Source organism: Hyperolius riggenbachi, chromosome 9 (assembly GCF_040937935.1).
Source record: "Hyperolius riggenbachi isolate aHypRig1 chromosome 9, aHypRig1.pri, whole genome shotgun sequence".
Classification (NCBI taxonomy): Eukaryota; Metazoa; Chordata; class Amphibia; order Anura; family Hyperoliidae; genus Hyperolius; species Hyperolius riggenbachi.
In genome coordinates, this window is record NC_090654.1 from 71,792,422 (window position 1) to 71,813,025 (window position 20,604).

Genomic DNA, 20,604 nt, shown 5'->3' on the forward strand with positions numbered 1-20,604 from the left:
CCATGTAGTCTACTCCTCAGTGTCTTTCTCCTGTCCCGCGTCCTGTTTGTTCACTGTGATCAAGGGAATTTTCCGTCCTATATTTTGAAAATGGCCATTACCCATAACAGCTTTCTGGTCAGCACACAGTTAAACTGTAACATCGCCCACTTGAGCCATAGGGAAACATGGACATTGCCTGGTACATCAGTTTTCCTCTCAGCTATAACTGACAGCAACTGATATTTCAGATCTGACAAAATATTGTCAGAACTGGAAGGGATTATTGTCAGAAGAAAATGGTGAGCTTCTGAGAGGATCTGATGGCAAGGTAACTATGTAATGTTCATTTGAAGTTACCTCGTGTTTATTTTAAATATTTTTCCTCAGTACAGGTTCTCTTTGAGACCACTGGTACCAGAAACAGCGAAACACAGACAAATCGCTGCACATACCCACCGCAACCGCTGCACCTGGGAACCTCAGGCCACCCCACTCTGCCGTCTCTATGACTGCAGTGGGTCAGGGACGGATTTCATTGGCTCCTGACAGTGTCCATCAATGTAAGCCAATGGGAATTACACATCTCTGCCGTCAGAGATGGCAGGGTGAGTGAGCTGCGGTGGGGAGATAGCGACGGGATTGCTAGGAGCGTCAAGAATGTGTGGCGGCCGCGGCGAGTTGAAATCTATGCCCTCAGCATCAAAACAGGGTGTAGATCTCAACTATCGGCGTCTTTAAGTAGATGAAGAAAGTTCGTTACCTGAGATGTCTTGACCCACAGATCGCGCATCACTTGACTTCCTGTGCCTGGCTCCACCTCCCCTCTCCCTGGAGTAAAATGTCAAGCAGTAAATAGTTTGGCGTAAATAGCTACTGCAGTAAATAGCTTGGCGGTTTTCTCTGTGGAGAGAGGGGAGGCGGCGCCAGGTGCCGGGCGATGCGGGGTCTTTGTGACGGCTTTGTGGGACAAGGCTTCTCATGTACTGTAACTATAACTTTCTTTACACCGCGTGGTTAGGTTTTTCCATTTACTGTGCAAATACACTTTCAGGTAAACCCATAGGGAAAAATCCATTGATCAGGTGCTGGCAGGCCAGAGCAGAAGCCGAGAATAAGATTTACTTTTGCGTGCTGGTGCAGGCGCAGTAGTGGCTCTCCACTCAGTCTCCGGTGGAAATAGTCAAGCCCGATTGGGTCTGCTCTACTGCGCAGGCAGCTCACGCACGTCACATCGCTGTCACGTCACTCTCATGCTTCCTACTTCCGGGTTTAAAGGAAGAAGCATGTGAGCGATGTGACTGCATGGTGCACTGCATCAGCTGTAGGTGTCAACATGAGTAAGGTAACCTCCTCTCTGCCGTGGGCAGCAAGTTGTACTTGTAATTTCAATTAAGATCGCCGGGGCTATTCGTAAGCCTATCCCTAAGTGGTATTGTTTAAAATATTCTGGAAGGCCGATCTCCCCCTCTTCCCCCTCCCCCGCAGGGCATCTACCTTCTTTTTTGGATACCCATTCTTCGTGCCAGGCACTAATAAATAGACCGATCAATTGCTGTAGCAGCACTACATTAGTCAGTTTTCAATGTGCCCAGCATGACCCCGGCCATACTGGATGAGTGCGCCGTACCTGAATATCCCTGGCTCTCTCGTACGACTGATATGCGATCTTCTCCTCCATGCTGGCCAGCTCCTGCTTCAAGTTGAGGATCTCGTTCTGATGAAGTTCCGTCAGATCGTTCAGCTGTTCCTCTAATCGCTCACACCTGGGTGGGGGAAGGCAACAATGGTTACAGTTTCTGCAAAATGTGATAAAAATCCATAATTACCTGTGATGTAAAATATAAGTATGGTAGATAAAAGCTCACAAGCAACTTGTTTTATCTTCATCATTAGAATGAGGGACTTTGTACCTCAGTATTATGATAATTAATTTATATAGTGCCATCATTTTCAGTAGCTCTGTAAAGATTATGTAACCTGCAAAGTGTGATTTTGCTGACAGATACTCTCTAAAGCAGGGCTTCCCAACCCTGTCCTCAAGTACGTCTACAGTGTATGTTTTGTGGAAATCTCCAGAGGTCACTAATCAGCTCGACTGAGTCGGTAATTACCTCATCTGTGAATATTTGTGATTTCCTGCAAAACCAGCACTGTTGGTGGTACTTAGGACAGAGTTGGGATCCCTGCTCTAAAGAGAACCTGAAGTGAAGATACAAGCTGCTCATTGGCCAGCTGTCACTAGACCGATGCTCACAAATCTTGTCAACAATATCACAGCTAAAGAAATGGCAGCAGCTTAGTGAGGGGCGAGGTGGTGCCTCAACCCTGAACCATGCATGGATAAAGCACACGGCTACAACTGTCAGATTTCCTGATCAGCTGACTCACTCCGTGGTCAATCATTCAGAAGGCATTACTGTCTAATTGTCTATACTATTTTTGGAAAAATTATAGCTGGCTGCGGATTCAAATGGAAATGTAATCGTTAACAGATAAGATAAAAATTATATATATATATATCAGTTGTGCAGCAGAGGTGCAATTTGTAGTCTGGAATTTAACTTTAATTATAAATGCAGCACAATTCTGATGGTTCCTTTTACCAGCGAGGAAACATGCAGATAGCTGCACTTGTGACACAGGCCTAGAGATTATCCATGGCACTGAAGCCTCGTACACATATACCAGCCACGTCACCTGGCAGGGATCTGGACTGTACAGACACATCGCTTATCTGTTGCTATGCAGAGGCATCGCTAGCCTGTTGCTATGCAGACGCATCGCTAGCTTGTTGCTATGCAGACACATTGCTAGCCTGTTGCTATGCAGAAGGGAGAAGGGCCGAGTGATGTCACCCGGAGGGTAGAATAATGCTCTAGATCCGCTGGGCAGATTGCTGGCTGAGGCATTAGAGGCTGCTGTACACGTTAGATTCTAGGCAGAGGTGGTCCTCATCACCCAACTTCGGGCGAGTTTCATCTAAGGCGTGTGTACAGCTCACAGGACGTCTGAAGTGAGAGGGATATGGAGGCTGCCATATTTATTTCCTTTTAAACAATGCAAATTGCCTAGAATCCTGTTGATATTTCATGCATCGCTAGCGTCTGAATCACACACCAGAAACAAGCATGTGGCTAATGCAGTCAGACTTCAGTCAGAGACATCTGATCTGCATGCCTGTTTAGATGCTATGACTGAAGTATTAGAGGCATAGGACCAGCAGGACAGCCAGGCAATGTGCATTGTTTAAAAGGAAATCCATATGGCAGCCTCCACATCCCTCTCACGTCAGTTGTGCTCAGCAGTTCATACCCTATACAACCACAAGATGGAGCTCCAGGACTATTCTACTGACAATACACAAAGTGTAATGGAGCTGCCATGGCAGATTGCCATCATAGAGAACCCACAGATTCAGGAGGAATTCCAGATTTGGTAAGGCTTACACATATTCCAGTGCTGCATAAATATTGTCTTTGTGAGGTTATTAAAATGGTATCCCTATTTCACTCTGCAGCGTGCAAAGTTCCCAGAACTGGCAGCAAGCGCTGACTGCCCTGCCTTGCAGCCTCAGCAACAGTACTCGGAGTACTTTGTTTGGAAAACTGTTGCCACAAGACTGCCCAGACCCCCCCACCTTGCAGCAGAAGTCATTGGCTGCACAGGGCTGGAGGGCTTTGTTGCATATTTTCAACACAAAATTCAAATCCACCCAAAACAAAGACATTCTTTGACTGCATCCAAAATTGACAGACCAGGACTATGGCAGGTATTATATTGTGAGCCCCTCAGAGGCAAGCGCTGTAATTACAGCGCAGGAGATTAGGGCGCAGCTGGCGCCACCATAGACAGTAATAGAAATTACGGCTATAGCAGCGCACAGTGAGTAACTTCAGCGCCGTCAGAAGACTGAGTTACTTTTAAAACACTGTAATTTAGCCGCCAGCAATAGCTGGAGGCCGAATTACATCATTCCCCACCATCCACGTGGACCTAGAGGGGGAATAGTATTTAACGCCACCGGGAACTAGTGCAGCAGCAGGATAAGCCGTATATCGGCTGTATCCTGCACCCAAGTCTCCCGGCGGTGGCGAGTTCCCAGGGACGCCTCAGAGGGACATTTAGTGACGTATGTAACCGCACTGCTGAAAGGGTTGGTGCAGCCATTAAGGCAAAGGGGGCAACTGCCCCAAGGCCCCTGACAGCTGCCAGGCTCCCCTGCGAAGTTGGAACTCCAGGTGATCACCCCTGGGCTCCTACAATATGAGGCTGGCTGCATGGCATTGCAGCGCTGCGTAGGGGATACGTAGGCCACACGTGTCCGCACCACAGCCCCCACAATCCCTTGCATCGCCTACTGCTTGTACCAGGTGAACGCTCAATGGCTAGGAGCTGTCACCTGGTATGAGCAGTAGCCAGTGCAAGGGATTGTGGGGGTTGTAGTGCGGATGCATGTGGCCTCCGCATCCCCTACGCAGCCTTGCAAGTGGATCACTCGGTTAGGGTGGATGTGCGGTGGCCAGATCAGGGGTCCGAGGGCTAGCTTTGGTGGTGGGGAGCCCTAGATTACTTTTGCCCTGGGGCCCCTTGCAGCTTAAACCGGCCCGGACTGCTGAAAATGTCAGCACTGTATAAATACTAAATAGATAAACTTACACTCAGGTTTCCAGGCCAGACATTAGACCAGTTTTAACTTGAAAAATATTTTTCCATCACCACCAGTAGGTGGCACTATGGAACTACTCTTCTGCAGTAAGAATTTACAGGAAAAAAATGTGTATCCCTCCCCTGGGAGAACATACAGACACAGGCCGGGCCGCTCCTATCCAAGGAAAGGATTCCAGAAACCGCAATATCTGTGGCAGCAGCCAGAGTCACAGCTTTACCCTGGGGAATGGTACAACACAAGACTACGCCTTCCTCTCTACAGATCTCATCACTGGACAAGCAGTCCATCCAAAGGGGGCCACTACAAAAAGGGTCAATGATATAACTGCATGGCATAGTACAAAGCCAGAATCAGTACAATGCAATCCATACACTCCTAATGGGCTGAAACTGGTCACATGTATCGATCAGACATTCTGGACAATTCTGTGTTCGATCAGTTGCATGGCAGTAACCACAAGCAAAGAACGATACAGAAACCCTGGGCTGTGTCCCCCAAATGTTAGATGAACCCCCTGGAGCCCGTGCTGATACTTTACCTGAGTCACTCTCAGTCTCCCGAGTGTTCGCACTCTTCCTCATGTGCCGTGCCACGTGGTCGCTGGGGTATTGCACGTGGGGTGTGTGTGTGAGACGTCAAATGCCATGCAATATGCTGGCAACCATGTGGAGCGCAAATGAAAGAGGAAAGTGCGGACACAGCGGACAGGTAAAGTATTATGCATGGGCACTGGGGGTCCATCTATCATTAAAGGGACATCGGCCAGGGGCGATGTCACGACGATGCAAATTCCTGCAGTTTATGGCAGCCAACAGATCTCTCTCTATTAAGATACAGATACGTTGTCTTTATCATAATTAGGGCTCCATTTTCTAAAGGCGCCCAAATTACTGCCTGAGCACCGCTGTTGCTGTAACTTACATTACGGCCTATGGGGCACCCAAATTTCCAGCGCCGTTTTTGGCTGAATCACCCTTCACTTCCTGTGCCGTTACAGATGACAGATAATCAGGGGATCAATAATGCAACAGACGTGTGCTCTTATTATAGTAGACTGTGGAGACGATACAACCACTATATGGTGTTACAAATGTGCTGTGCTTTCTGTCATGTCTCACAAACAGGAACGGAGGGGACAATCTTCTTCAAAAACAGTCTGACAGCTGTGAAAAATATTTAAGGTGCTCACATCACTGCCTAATTCTTTTGTTTCTCAACCAGGGTCCATTAAGTACTCCGCAGGGGTTCCTTGGGATTTTCCCCCATCGTACGGGGAAGTATAATTGAGCACATTATAATAGGGGGTACTGTAAAAAGAAGCTCTAAATTGGGGGTCAGAATAATAATGCGCACATTAATAAAAAGCACTAGGATAAGGAGAAAGAGGAGTGGCAGTGTAATGGGGGTAGTGAAATAAACCACCTCACCTACTTTTAAAAACCACGCCTCCTGCAAAATAAATGCAGGGGTTCCTCAAGATCAAAAAACTGTTTGCAGGGGTTCCCTGAGATGCAAGGAACCCTCCAGGGTAAAAGGGTTGAGAACGCCTGGATCAGATGATCGGTTGCCTTCATGCATCCATACTGTGTGTGGTCTTCACAGAATTGAATGCCTGATAGGATGTCTGGATCCCTACATTGATTAAAATATTGATTGAAACAGAAATCTTTCATACACTGACCAGTGTAGGAGTTCCTTTAGGGCCCGTTTCCACTAGTGCGGCGCACGTCTCGTAGACGCACACCGGCACTGAGCGGGTGGGCGGGATCGCAGGCGAATCCCATGAGGCTATGGGAATGGCAGCCTCCGGCGCGAATTCTGCAGGGGGTTCCGGCCGAATCGCTCCCGCAAGCAATTCCGCCGCGGCCCCGTCATCCCCTATGGCAGAGTTTCCCCGTGCGAATCATGTCCGGGGAAACTCTGCAGAATCGCCGGCGAAATCGCCGTAGTGGAAACGGGTCCTTATTCTTCCTAGTCTTATCTAAAAGCTAAAAACATATCTGAGACGGCATTCTGTTTGTATCGGTGGGGCTTTTAAAATGAAGCTGCTTTTAGGGTCTGTGCTGTGATGCTGTGAAGTGCCTCTGCCTTGTTTTGCTATGAGGAATAATTCAGTGTTTATTGTTCCTCAGAGACCACTCTGCTGTTGTACCAGCCAGCGGATCACACATAGCGCCTCGTAAAAATGACTTCCCAACATGCTGGCAGCCGAACAAGAATGCAGTTTAAGGGGCACTCTTCTCACAATACTGGAATGCAATTATGAGGAAACTCACTTTAGGTTTGATAATTATGAGGAAACTCATTTCAGGTTTGATAGTGACCTAAGTAAAGGGAAGAGTCTGGATACTATAGCACCTTCTTGTTCTGCGGTCCGTCCCGTTGCTTCTGCATTGCCCCTGGTTGATGATATTCAACCTGCTAGGTCTTTGGTACTCCCCGAGCAGCCTTCAGAACTACTTACATTCCCAAGTAGTTCCAAAGACTAGCGCATTCCAGACTGCGCATGTGCGAGCCCAGACTGCAGAGGTACTCGTCTTTGGAACTACTCAGGCATGCAGGTGGTCCGAAGACTGCCCGAAGAGTACTGAATATCTTGAACCGGGGATGGCGCAGGAACAACGGGATGGACTGGGAAGTCTCTATGGTATCCAGAGCCATCCCTCTACATAGGTATGTTTCAAACCTGAAGTGGAGTTTCCTCACTACAAGTTCCCTTTAAGGGGAACTCTCCTCACAACACTGGATTAATCTACTTTATTGTAAACTACCAATATCATTAATAACTCAGTTTAATATCCCTTTTAGGGACATTTTTTAAACCGCTGTATCCAACTGACTTGGGTTATGTTTTCACTGTAGCGTGAAATTTTCGCCTGCAAAAAAAAACCCATACAAATTTTCTGCTTGGTGAAAATTTGCATGTAAATTTTACGCGTTTTATGCGAATAAAATGTTGAATATAACATAATCTGCCTAGTAACAGCTTAGTCGTAACTGCTGACTACTTCCTGTAACCATGGATCTACTGCTAATTTTCACGCAAATAACACAAAAATTTGCGCTGCTATGCATTGCCTATACAAAGCACGCGAATCGTGATGCAGGACCTCAGATTTTTTCTTGCATACAAAAATTTGCATTGAATGGAAACAGCGCCATTCAATACCATTAGTTGCCAAATCAATGCAAATTTTCTGAGAGGAAAATCTGACACAAAACGCACAATATATATATAAATAATTTTTTTTTTTTTTTTTTTCAGGAGTTTATTTTCCATGTAGGTGTGGGAGAAAACGGCCAATAAGTGTTTCATGGCAGTTGCTGTTCTTGTGAACGATCCCTCCTGTGATGGGCTATTGATTGTTTTCTGGGAAGGCCAGTCACAGGATTAGTCAGTCAGACTGTCATGTGGGGGAGAGAACGCACATGATGTAACTTTACCAATAAATGAATGAGTTGTCACCTCAGGTAAACAAGCTGCTGCGTCACCAACTGCCGAGGTAACAATGATAAAAAAAACAAAAACAAATTTGGTTAACTTTTCCTGTACTGAGACTCCTTTCTTTGCTACTAATGTTCTATTTCTTAGCTGTAATACACATACAATTCCTCATCTCATTAAGTTTATTTTGGCTTCAGGCTTGCTTTAACGTAAAGCTGTGATGTTTGGGGGGATGGGGAAAGAGTAGGATATTTACCTCAGGAGGGGGAAGTCTCTGGATCCTCCAGAGGCTTCCTCCAGCAAGCCGTTCAGCCACAAGGACCCCTGAAGCCCAGCTTAGGCTTTGATGGAAAAAGCCGCACCCAATCAGATCTGTGCTACTGCACAGACGGCTCACGCATGCGCAGCAGCACGGACCCGGTCGTTTTTTCTACTGAAGCCCAAGAAGCTCCAAGCTACTGGGCATGCGCGAACTGTCCACAAGCAGTATTGTGGAAGGGTCAGCGGAGAAACGGAGGCTTCCATCTATAGAGGTAAGCACCGAAATTGGGCACTTTCCTTTTTCCTTAAGGTTACCTTTAAACAGATGTCACATTCCTGTGCATGCACCACAATAGTAGAGAAATAAGGGTCTGAAAGGAAGAAAAAAAAAATCTTCTGACTAGCGTGGAAAGTGTAGTAAGATATGACATTTTCTTTTGGATTCTAACTGCTGTTTGGACCCTTCCCCTGAGGAGGATTTACGCTCTTTACATTTGCCAATGACTCACCGGTATCGTTCCTCCTGCAGGGACTGAAGCAGCAGGGAGTAGTCGCTCTGATACTGAGTCCTAAGTCCTTCCAGCGACTCCTCCAGCTGATTCTGAGCTTCTCGCATTTCCTGGATCTCCTGGATGACCACTTCAAATCCCATCAGTCCTCCGTGCATGTCTAAAGTATTGGTTCGGGAGCTCCCTCCTCCCCCTCCTCCACCCGGACCACCACTTGTACTATTGGCTCCCAGTGATCCCGACGTAGCGCTAGAGCAATCTTCTTCACTGCCGTATTTGGGGCTGGCCTGGAGGGCGTTGAGGGTGGCCATGGCTCTCCCTCCAGTCATCTCATCTCCGTGTGTGGAAGACAAACCGGATGGATCGTCAAGGGATGGAATGTTGTCGCTGCTACCAAATCGGTTGCGCAGTAAGGACGCAATCTCCCGGGGCTTTGACACCACTGCACCAGCTGCTGAGTGGGTGGCTTGAGAGAAACTGGATAATCCCCCTCTTACGCTGTCCACCACACCCTCGCTAAAGCCAGTCACTTTGGCTCCTACACCTTTCAGTCCCTGGTGCATGTCCCGAAGAACATCCTTAGGCTGGCGGGCAATGCCATTCTGCTCTACTTCACGCAGCTTCCGATGGTAGTGCTCCAACTTCTTCTGCAACTGCAGGATGGTCTGCGAGGACTTCTGGTTCTTCTTTTCAAACACCTGAAGAGGAAAGGAGAATGAGTTTTACATAGGAAGATCAGCCACAAGAGAGAAACATTGCAAATGTATAATTCACACCTCTGCACACAGTTTAGGAAGTTGGGTTGAAACAGTTTTGTAGACCTTCAACCGTTACCCAGTCCAGAAAGCCTTAAAGGATACCACCAGAGTCAAACATTATGGTAGAATGGCTATTGACATATGTGGCCATGTTAGTAGTGCCTTAGCACACTTTCTGATTACTTCCGAGAGGCTCCCTTCTTCGCCAACATGCTTAGTTAGTGGTGGCGATTTTCAAGGCTCTCCCTGTCACATGGTCCATTCGCAGAGCCTTGAAATGAATTAGTGCACATGTGCAAAGCTGAGTTTTTAGGGTCAAGGGTCATTAACTTATAAAGTCTCGGCTGCAAGATAGAATCAAAGAAAAGAGCCTCTTTGTAGTGATTTGAAAGTGCGGCGTTGCTAATACGGCCACATATGTCAGTAGCCACATTTTGTACCCTAATGTTTGACTCCGGTATCCTTTAAGATATAGGCACACCCTAGATTTTTCAGACCCTTAAAAATTGTTTGTTTTGAAAAAAAAAAATCTATTATGTTTACAGGTGTCCTCTGATATTCGTGGCCTCCTCTTCAGCAATTGAGTAATCTGTAAAGTTCTTGACAGATTCCCACATGAGGGTATGAGCTGGATCCTGCAGAGGACTCCCACATCCTCTTGACCACCCACCATGAGCTTGTTGGATTGCTGATCGTGTCCGCTCTCCCCTTCATGCATTAGGGTATGAAGGCGCGTACTGTGCCTGCATGAGTATGACCACGCCTGCGCAGTAAACTGGAGCCGCATGCTACTGCGCAGGTGCAGCTGCATGAAAGGGAGCGTGGTCACGATCTTCTGGTGGGTCATGTGCAGCCACGGTGGTGGCAAGAAGGACAAAGGAAGCCTCTGGAAGATCCAACGCCTTCCCTCTTCCTAGATAAGTATCTCTCTTCTGTGTTCCCAGCAACCTTGGGTTCTCTTTAAGCATTTATAACCTTGTAACCACCCAGTCTATCCCTGAAGTAAGCTTCAAGAAAGTTCAACTGACTGAGGTTTGCATTTGACTTTAACATGCTTTCATGCATACTGTAAACACACTCCTCTGGTGGAAGGTCACCTTAACACAGTCTAAGTGGAGTAAATCCTCAGCAACTCCCTGTGTATGCTTGTGGGGCTCACCAGAGCATGAGGTCATCACATCACCACGCTTGTGGGGCTCACCCGAGCATGAGTTCATCACATGACCACGCTTGTGAGGCTCAGCAGAGTGTGAGGTCATCATATCACCATGCTTGTGGGGTTCAGCAGAGCGTGAGGTCATCATATCACCATGCTTGCGGGGCTCAGCAGAGCGTGAGGTCATCATATCACCATGCTTGCGGGGCTCAGCAGAGCGTGAGGTCATCACATGACCATGCTTGTGGGGCTCACCTGAGCGTGAGTTCACCACATGACCACGCTTGTGAGGCTCAGCAGAGTGTGAGGTCATATCACCATGCTTGTGGGGTTCAGCAGAGCGTGAGGTCATCACATGACCACGCTTGTGAGGCTCAGCAGAGCGTGAGGTCATCACATGGCCACGCTTGTGAGGCTCAGCAGAGCGTGAGGTCATCACATCACCATGCTTGTGGGGTTCAGCAGAGCGTGAGGTCATCATATCACCATGCTTGTGGGGTTCAGCAGAGCGTGAGGTCATCATATCACCATGCTTGCAGGGCTCAGAACAGATCTGCAGAAAATCTCCACTCTTCACATACAGTGCATCACCTCACTGACAGTCCATCTCTCTAGTACACAGTAGTCAATAAGATGCAAATAAAAGTCTACTGGGGAAATCAAAATCGCCAGGAAATGCATTTAAATTCCATGTTGCATACAATCTGCATGCTAGCCGGAATTATTTGCAGGTCATCATGGAGCATCTATTCCGCATGTTTCACTGAAACCATTTAAAATCAGTTCAGGTTTAAGAAGTCACAGCTATTTAGTGGCTATAGCAGGTGCTAGAGTTCTGCTATACTATAGCAGAAGTCTGCAGTGGGATAATGAGCAGCAATGTCTGGAAAGTTCCTGTTAGGAGGAGGGGTTAGTGCTAGGCATAGGTAGGGGCTGGTTAGGGTTAGGCAGCACCAGGTGGGGGTTAGGCATGATCCGGAGGCGGGCAGGGAAGGGGTCTTAGGGTCAGGCATCACCAAGGGGGTCTTAGGGTTAGGCATCACCGGGGAGGTCCTTAGGGTTAGGCATCTCTAAGGGGGTTTTAGGGTTAGGCATCTCCAAGGGGGTTTTAGGGTTAGGCATTACAAAGGTGGTCTTGGGTTTAGGCATTGGTAGATGAAGAGCTCTGTGTGAGGGTGAGGTTACTGTAGGGTATAGTAAAATATCAGTAAAAAATTACAGATAAAGAATATCAATAAAATTGTATCAATATTCTAGTAGCAGCTATATCCTGCACCCTTAAATTACTGTTATCTGCATATTCCTTGCCCTTTTCAACTTGCAGCTTTTTTAATATGACTGCGTCTCACCTGCTTGATGCGGGCACCTTGCTGTCGGTCGGCGTTGTTGGCAAGCTTCAGGTACTCGGCCACGTTGTCGTCTCTGGCCGTCTGCTCGATCTTGATTTGTTCGGTCAGCTTGAGGATCTTCTGCTGTAGGTGCACAATAGCGGCCCTGGTGCGCTGCGGGTCGGGCGTTCCATCCGTGTCAGAGGCCAGCATGCCATCTGCCCCCGAGGACACCATACTGGATGCCTGGGAGAGAGACCCGCCTTCCAGCCGATCAATCTGCAGGGACACAATACAGACAGAGCGTCACACATGCTGGAGAGGGAGAAAGCTAACACAGAACAGAGGCAGACTTTACAGCGAGCCTCTAGGAAAATACTACAAGTGTCTGCAATTACGTATTTAAAGCCCAACCTCAGGGTCAAAACAATTTAGCGTTGGGCAGAAGAGTGGAGCAAGGCGAGAACTTCATATGACCCTAGTGAGAGTTATTTGCAGTCCCATCAGCAGCTGGGGGGTGGAGTGCTGACACAGCAATCTCTGACTGTAATGTTTGGGAATGGTGAGCAGCTCATATATTATTACTATTATCATAGTGCTCATACATTTTCTGCAGCCCTTTATACGTAACAGTGAACTACTATCATCACATAGGCCTGGTGCACACCAAAAACCGCTAGCAGATCCGCAAAATGCTAGCAGATTTTGAAACGCTTTTTCTTCTTTTTCTGCAGCGTTTCAGCTAGCGTTTTGCGGTTTTGTGAAGCGTTTTTGGTGTAGTAGATTTCATGTATTGTTACAGTAAAGCTGTTACTGGACAGCTACTGTAACAAAAAACTCCTGGCAAACCGCTCTGAAGTGCCGTTTTTCAGAGCGGTTTGCGCTTTTCCTATACTTAACATTGAGGCAGAAACGCATCCACAATCCAAAATCTGCAGCAGCCCGGGAGTATGCGTTTCTGCAAAACGCCTCCCGCTCTGGTGTGCACCAGCCCATTGAAATACATTACCCTAGCAGATCCGCACCCGCAAGCGGATCGCAAACCGCAGCAGAACCGCTCTGGTGTGCACTAGGCCTAAAGGTGTCCATACTTGACTCAATTTTCCTGCTCAATCGACCATTCCATTCGATCATTTTATTGGATCGGGGGAGAATAGATTTTGTTCCATTCTGCTCGACTGACGGAAATTAGTCGTTATCCGGTTGAAACGACCAATATACTCAATTGGGCAGGATGGAAAATATTGGTCAATCGTGAAGGTATCTGCTACTGTTCACATGATTTCGATCCACATAGAATTGATTTTTGGATTCAAAGCATGGAGACACAATATCATTCAGCTCGATTCACGCAGGAGAACCGCACAGGACCTCACTTGCAGTGTGTGAGCCACTAGTCAATCGACTATCGATCAACCCCACTGTAGGGTAAACTCAGAATGTCCTCTCTTCTCTAAAAGATAAGCAACAGCATAATAACATTTAAAGAAAAACATTTCTTTGTTACAGCTGATACAAATCCTGCAATAAATCTACAGTGTGTCTACTTCCTGCTTTCACGGAAGCAAACATATTGTTAATCTGTGTTTACCAATTAGCTGCTATGTTGAGGCAGCCAGCTGACACAGTTGAGAGATGAAATTAAACTTATTAGTCAGAGATGAGGGAGAATTAGACAGAGAGAAATGCACCCTGTATGTATTTACAGAGTTTCACCTATTTTCCTACTGTCCTGTGCAAGAGTTCAGGTCCTCTGTAACAGTCCCAAAGTTCAAAATGTAATAGCATAATTTAGGGACAACCAACCTACCAGCATGTTTATGTATCTGGTTGTAAAAACCTAGAGTGCTCAGGGATGACTCTTGCAAAATACAAACTCCATGCAGAAGGTGTCTTGGACAGGAATAGAACTCAGGACTTTGCGAGACGTGATTGCCAACCACTTGAGGCCTACACACACTTGTGATAATGATTGTTCGGGATTATGTTGGGCATCTTTTCAAGTGTGTACAGGCGTCCATGACATCTGCAGACAGCTGGTTAGTGAAGGGACATGCTGGAAAACCATGCCTAATCGCTACTGGTCTGTGTATCACCGCAGGTGCTGGAAGCTGGCCCTCACTCCTCCTGCCCACCCCCTTTCCATAGAACAGCATACTCTGATTTGCAAAGGGTTGAACAGTGAGTTTGTATGGGGAAAGGTCATCTGATACTATCCCACAGTGGCTGGATGGTTAAAGGATAACCGAGGTGACATGATGAGATAGACATGGGTATGTACAGTGCCTAGCACACAAATAACTATGCTATGTTCCTTTTTTCTTTCCCTGCCTGAAAGAGTTAAATATGCGCTAAGTAAGTGGCTGACTCAGTCCTGAATCAGACAGGAAGTGACTACAGTGTGTGACCCTCACTGATAAGAAATTCCAACAATAAAACCCTTTCCCCGCAGAAAGTGGCTTCTGAGAGCAGGAAAGAGATAAAAAGGATCAATAGTTAATAGATTTTAGCTCTGGCATACTTCAATGAATGTGTCATTGAGCAACAACAATAAAACAGTTAAAACTTAAAAAAGTAGATTTAAACATAAAATAAAACTGTGGAGTATCTTAAAAAGTAATTTTTAGGAGAAGGAAGATAGATACAATCGTTCATTTCATTAGTTTATTTTCGCCTCGGGTGTCCTTTAAGTTAAGGGCACTGCCTCTGACACAGGCGACCACGGTTCGAATCTCTGCTCTTCCTGTCCAGTAAGCCTGCACCTATACAGTAAAAAGACCTTGGGCAAGACTCCCTAACACTGCTACTGCCTATAGCGCACACATTAGTGGCTGCAGCTCTGGCGCTTTAAGTCCTCCAGGAGAAAAGCGTGATATAAAGGTTCTGTGTCTGATCAAGGATGAGGTTTTGGATGAGCATTATTGAAAATGTGTATGGGGCCTTTACCCACCATGCCACTGCTCGCCTCCTGATCTACAATAAAAGTGCAGAAGGCATCATCCTCAGCCCGCTGTCATACCGCCGCTTCTCCCTATTGCTTGATAAATTAGTAGCCCCACCACTGAGGACTCCAAGCACCTAGTGACAGGGCAACAAATCACCAGTGAGGGGTTAATTCTGTGTCTTTCCTGCAGATCAGTAATTGGATTACATGTCCCAGCCCCTCCCCCTAAAGCCCAATTTCCAAATCCCTGCAGTGGTCACTGGTCAGGAGACTGGATGAATGGATTAGAGGTACCAGGCGGGCCTTCCTTGGAAATAATCAGCCATTCTTAGTGGCCATATGAACGTCAGTATGAAGAGAACCTGTCACACACAAAGCGACAGCACAGAGTAGCTACATCTGACACAATAGAGCTACAGCTACTATTAGCCCCCTATGTCTGAGTCCTTTACAGAGGAAAACAGCAGCATCAGTGCACACGGCAGGAAAAAACCCTCACTGCAGCGATACACTGCAAATGGCAATTCGGAAATTCGACACACTACAGTTATATAGCATGCTCTGGGAAGACTTCTAGAGAAAACCAGAGAGCCAACTATAGGAGCATGGAGAGGAAAAGTCAGGGGAGTCCTGAATATCAGCAGTACAGAGCACTGTCGCCATGGTAGCCAGCAGGTGACAGCCACAACTATTCGTTTGGCAGTCCTCTGCTCCTCTACAGAACAGGCTGCTTGGGAAAAAGCTATACACAGTGTGCCTGTACAGTGATTGCTAGACAACTATCACCTAAAACAATCCCCAGTAATCTTTTCAGCAGACAGTAATTCAAGCACATGTATGTAACTATATACTGAAAAAGTCACTGTATTCTGAATGGAGATTCAGTACTAATGATTACACATGAATGGAAATTTAAGCTAATATAATGCAAACCTATACAGCTTAGAAATGGACCAGTGCACTGCAGTAGCTGATTATCTTGATTGGTCCGATTCCAAGCTGCATAAATTTAACATACAATTTGCATCAACTCAAAATAATTAGCATTTCACTGGCCTGCTTTCCAAACTGAGGAGTCAATAAGGGAATCAGAGTAAAGCTACGTACACGCATGCGACAACGATCGTTCGTTGTCAACGACGAACGAACTTTTAATTGATGAAAGAACGACCTAAGTAAAGTTAGTTTTAAAAGGTGTGTAACGATCAGATCGTTAGAACGAACGTTACATCACGTAAAAGTAACTATTGCGCCTGCGCATAAAAATGAAAAGTTCCATGGAGAAATAGTGAAATGCGCATGTCAAGCCTAGTACGAACGATTGTTTCCAACGATGTACTACTTTTGCAAACAATCGTCGTTGGGAAAAGTCCGCCAAGCTAGATCATTCGTTTTGAACGACCTAGCTCGTCCGTCGTTAGACTTCATGGTCGTTGGCTGCTTTTTTTCAAACGATCGTCGTTTGAAAGGATCGGGAACGATCGTTTCAAACGACTATAGTCACGTGTGTACGCACATTTAGGCCTCTTTTCCACGAACTGTTGAGCTGTGTTCTCAGCAAGCAGTTACCAGGCAGCAGTGAGCAGTTGTGAGAGTTTGAGAGGCATTTCACTGCCTAGAAATGGTTCGTGGAATAGAGGCCTAAAGAGGATCCTGTGGTTCTGGCTGCACATCCATATAGGTGTATCAGGGTTTACACGTTACCTTACTGCTTACAGGATGTGCACTTAAAACATGATTGATAATACAAATATAATTCATTACAGATTTGTCTGTGCACACAGCATGCTAGGGACATTGTACTATGACTATGGCAGTGATTAAGGTAGATACACATGTGCAACTTAATGCATGAACAACCGCCCAACATGACGAACAACACGACTTGTTTGCATGATTATGTACACAGTCGCAAGGCTGTGGAGTTGGAGTTATTTTGGGTACCTGAAGTCAGAGTCGGTGGTTTCATAAACTGAGGAGTCGGATGATTTTTGTACCAAATCCACAGTCCTGCACACGCGCTGACCAACTAAACAACCAACTCATTTATATACTGTGTGCGCACCATATCCGTATTCAAAAAAACAAAAAGTTGTTCAAACGACTTGAACACACATAGCCAACCTGCACGATAGTTGGGCAGTTAATCCACCAGTTGGATCAGGCAAACTGCCTCTCCAGTCGCTCGACTAGCAGTTTGCCATGCGTACATGCGCTCAACTATCGTCCAACAGACAAGTTTGGACAATAGGTGGGCGGAAAAGTTGCACGCGTGTACGAGCCCTTAAGATTGTGAGCTCCTGAGGACAGTCGGTGACATGGCTATGTAGTCTTTGCTGCGGAAGATGCTCCTGGTACATAAACACAATCTTAATTACTACTACTACACTGAGTGTTCCACTGTACTTTTTCTGTCCCATGCATATTCTCTGGTGATGCTCACTGGTGTGGGTGTCCATCATCATTATTAGTTTTTATATAACGCTGACATCTTCTGCAGCCCTTTACACATATAGTCTAGTTATGAACTGTCCCTCAGAGGAGCACTAATCCCTACCATAGTCATATGTCTATTATAGTTTAGGGCCCATTTAGGGGAAGCCAATTAACTTATCTGTATGTTTTTGGGATGTGGGAGGAGACCGGAGTGCCTGGAGAAAACCCACACAGACATGGAGGAAGAACATACAAACTCTGTGCAGATTGTACTCTGGCTGAGGTTTCAACCCAGAACCCAGCGCTGCAAGGCTAGCGTGTCTACATATCTGTGGTCTGATACTCCAAAATCCTTTCCTGCCTCCACAGTAAGCTCCTCAGTCACAAAACTGAAAACATCCACTTGACTTTTTACTTGATCTGCCTCTTCCTGTTGTCATGAACCAATCAGAACAGTTATCAGCAGTACACTCACTGGGTTGTGGATAACAGGAAGTCGATTAAGCTATTTTATAGCAGTAACTGCTCAAGCCTCTCCACAACAACACAACCCATAAACAAAAACACAGATAATAAATACAGATAACATTACTGGAAAATCCAGGCACCATATAAAGAGCTGCTCTGAGCCGGTGCTTTGGAGACAAAGCCAAGACCCAAGTGATAAGTGGGTCAAAGGTTTAATTCCAGCCAGGCAGATGAGGATGATGGGGCTGGCCAGACAATGCAGGTCACTCTGGCTGACCCATCTTTACAGGCAGTGGCTCTCCAGCTGTTGTGGGACAACACGTCCCAGCATGTCCTGAAAGGCATGTTGGGACATGTAGTTCTGACACAGCTAAGAGCCATAGGTCAGTTGGGACACCCTGCAGTCACTGCAGCCTGTAGAAATGAATGGCTATAGAACGCAGTCATCGTCTTGCTATAGAAGATAGTCACACAATTCCATGGCCATGAGATATGTGAATACCATTCTTCTACTCTGCAGTAAGTAAGTTACACAGAAGTGTCTCAATGGTGGGACAACCACAACCGGATGTGACTTAATCCACCAAAAAAGGACATGGAACGAAAAAGACACTAGAATTATTTAAAGGTGCAAGGTCAATATGGGGAAAGCTGGTTAGACTTCGGTTTGTGGGGTACGGGTACCCCTGTATCTGCATGGGTTTCCTCTGAGCATCCTGGTTTCCTACCACACCCCAGAAACATACTGTTTGATGAATTGGCTTCCTAGACTTTGGTAGGTATGTTATATGGTGAGCTCTTCTGAGGACGGTTAGAATGTGTACACATCCAAATATAAAGTATGAGAGTTTACCTACACAATCTGCTCATAGTACTCAAAATCTGCTGACCCCCCCATACTACATGGAGGTAGTAAAACTGGCCAGGCATTGGTCAATCAGAATTGAATGTATGTAAGCACCGTAATATAAATTATTCAGTATACAGTGTAAATGTCAATGCTATAAATGAATAATAATAATAATAATAATAATAATAACACCCTTTTTTGGTCAAACTAATCAAGAATCACAATTTGTCAAACAAGGCTCTCTAGTATCAATTTGGTCAAAATCGAAACTTGCCGCTTTATATTAAATTTACAAAACTATCTCATGATGCCACAACCAAATTTTACACATGCCCCGCTTTTCTTTTTTTTTCCTCCCCCGGAGATTTGGCTGCGATTTTCACGAAGTTTCAAAGTGTTTTCATCTGTGGGCAGCAGACAATGCATTTGAACTATGTATGGTAACTGTATCCCTAACCTATGGAAATCCCAGCAGACACAAACACAGAGACCACAACACTCCCAGTATAGACAGATAGTACAGCACCCTATACACTCTGATCACAGCTCCATGCTAATGGCTGTCCTTGTAGGGGACACTATTCAGTGTGACCACTGCACACTGTCAGGACCTGTGCAACAGCAAAATGTAACCAAATCACTTCAACATAAACGCTCTGCTGTCGCTGCTGAGGACATACATTAGGAAGAGATGAGAACACAAGCATGATGAGATCACAGACCTGCTGTGAAGATGAGGATCGCCGCTGAGCTCCGTCCCAGTCACACGGTGACCCACTTTCCTCTGAGTCCCCTGAGCTGGGCGACCCGCTCACCTCTGGTTTATGCAGCCTCAGGATTTTCTCTCAGTGCATGTCTGTCCTGAGCCGGCTGCTGCATGCCACTGCTCTCAGCTGCTACTGAGGTATCTCACCACCTGAAACTGTCAATCAAGGGATGAGCCGTGACCCCTCCCCTGGGAGGCGGGGTCACCCCGGGCAAGAGGTGAGCTAACCCTTCCCTTCCCAGATAAAAGAGCCAGTAAACTTATCCCAAGTTCCTGAACAGAGCAAATTACATAGAGAATCTTACAGAACATGTGAAAGATCAGGTTATATAGCCCAGTAATCATAATTTTATCATGATGAGAGCTTTGCACAGTGCAGCATGGAGTTAGAACCTGGATTGATTTTTACTGTCCTGCGTCCCAACGTGAGAATTGCCATTATTTCCTGTGTAGACAAGATGTGAACGGAGACTGCAACAAATCAGGTTTTTTTGTAGAGAGGGGAAAAGAGTAAAGCCCCATCTACACCATACAATTTTTTTCCAATTCGATTAATTCATTCGATTCAATCCAACATGTCTGATCGGGATTCGATTCAATTCGCCATTATTTTGCAATGGCAAATTAAATCGAATCTAATCCCGATTGTACAAGTCGGATTGAATCGAATCGAATCAATGAATCGAACAAAAAACTGTATGGTGTAGATGGGGCTTAAAGCCTCAGACATGCTAGAAGGGATTTAGTGCAGGTTTCCTACGGAACATCCAATGTCTTAAGGCTCCCATTAACAGTACAATATTTATCTAAGATGCGACCATTCAGACTTGTGGATCATAAGTAATCGAAAAATATTATCGATTGTTCCCATAAAAGGGGCACTTAGGGCAATTTCTCTGTAGATACGATCGTAAGATCCAACATTACGATCTACAAAATTCTATATTCCAATCGACCACATCGATTTTCACCGCATACTGTGTGGTTTTCTGTACAATTCGATCAGAAAAATCTGATCAAATGAACGCATCT

The 20,604-nt window shown here is 46.0% G+C and overlaps 1 protein-coding gene across 11 annotated transcripts in view; it reads right to left on the reverse strand.

The window, feature by feature from the left end:
- Positions 1 to 20,604, reverse strand: part of TMCC1 (transmembrane and coiled-coil domain family 1) — a 283,585-nt gene that overhangs the window by 3,704 nt on the left and 259,277 nt on the right. For 8 of the 11 annotated variants that reach the window (XM_068253026.1, XM_068253025.1, XM_068253024.1 and 5 more), the window contains 3 exons: positions 12,130 to 12,387; positions 8,867 to 9,564; positions 1,610 to 1,745 (listed from right to left, as the gene is read on the reverse strand). In XM_068253026.1, the coding sequence (XP_068109127.1) occupies positions 1,610 to 1,745; positions 8,867 to 9,564; positions 12,130 to 12,387 (1,092 nt within the window). The other 3 variants (XM_068253032.1, XM_068253030.1, XM_068253029.1) reach the window with 3 other exon arrangements.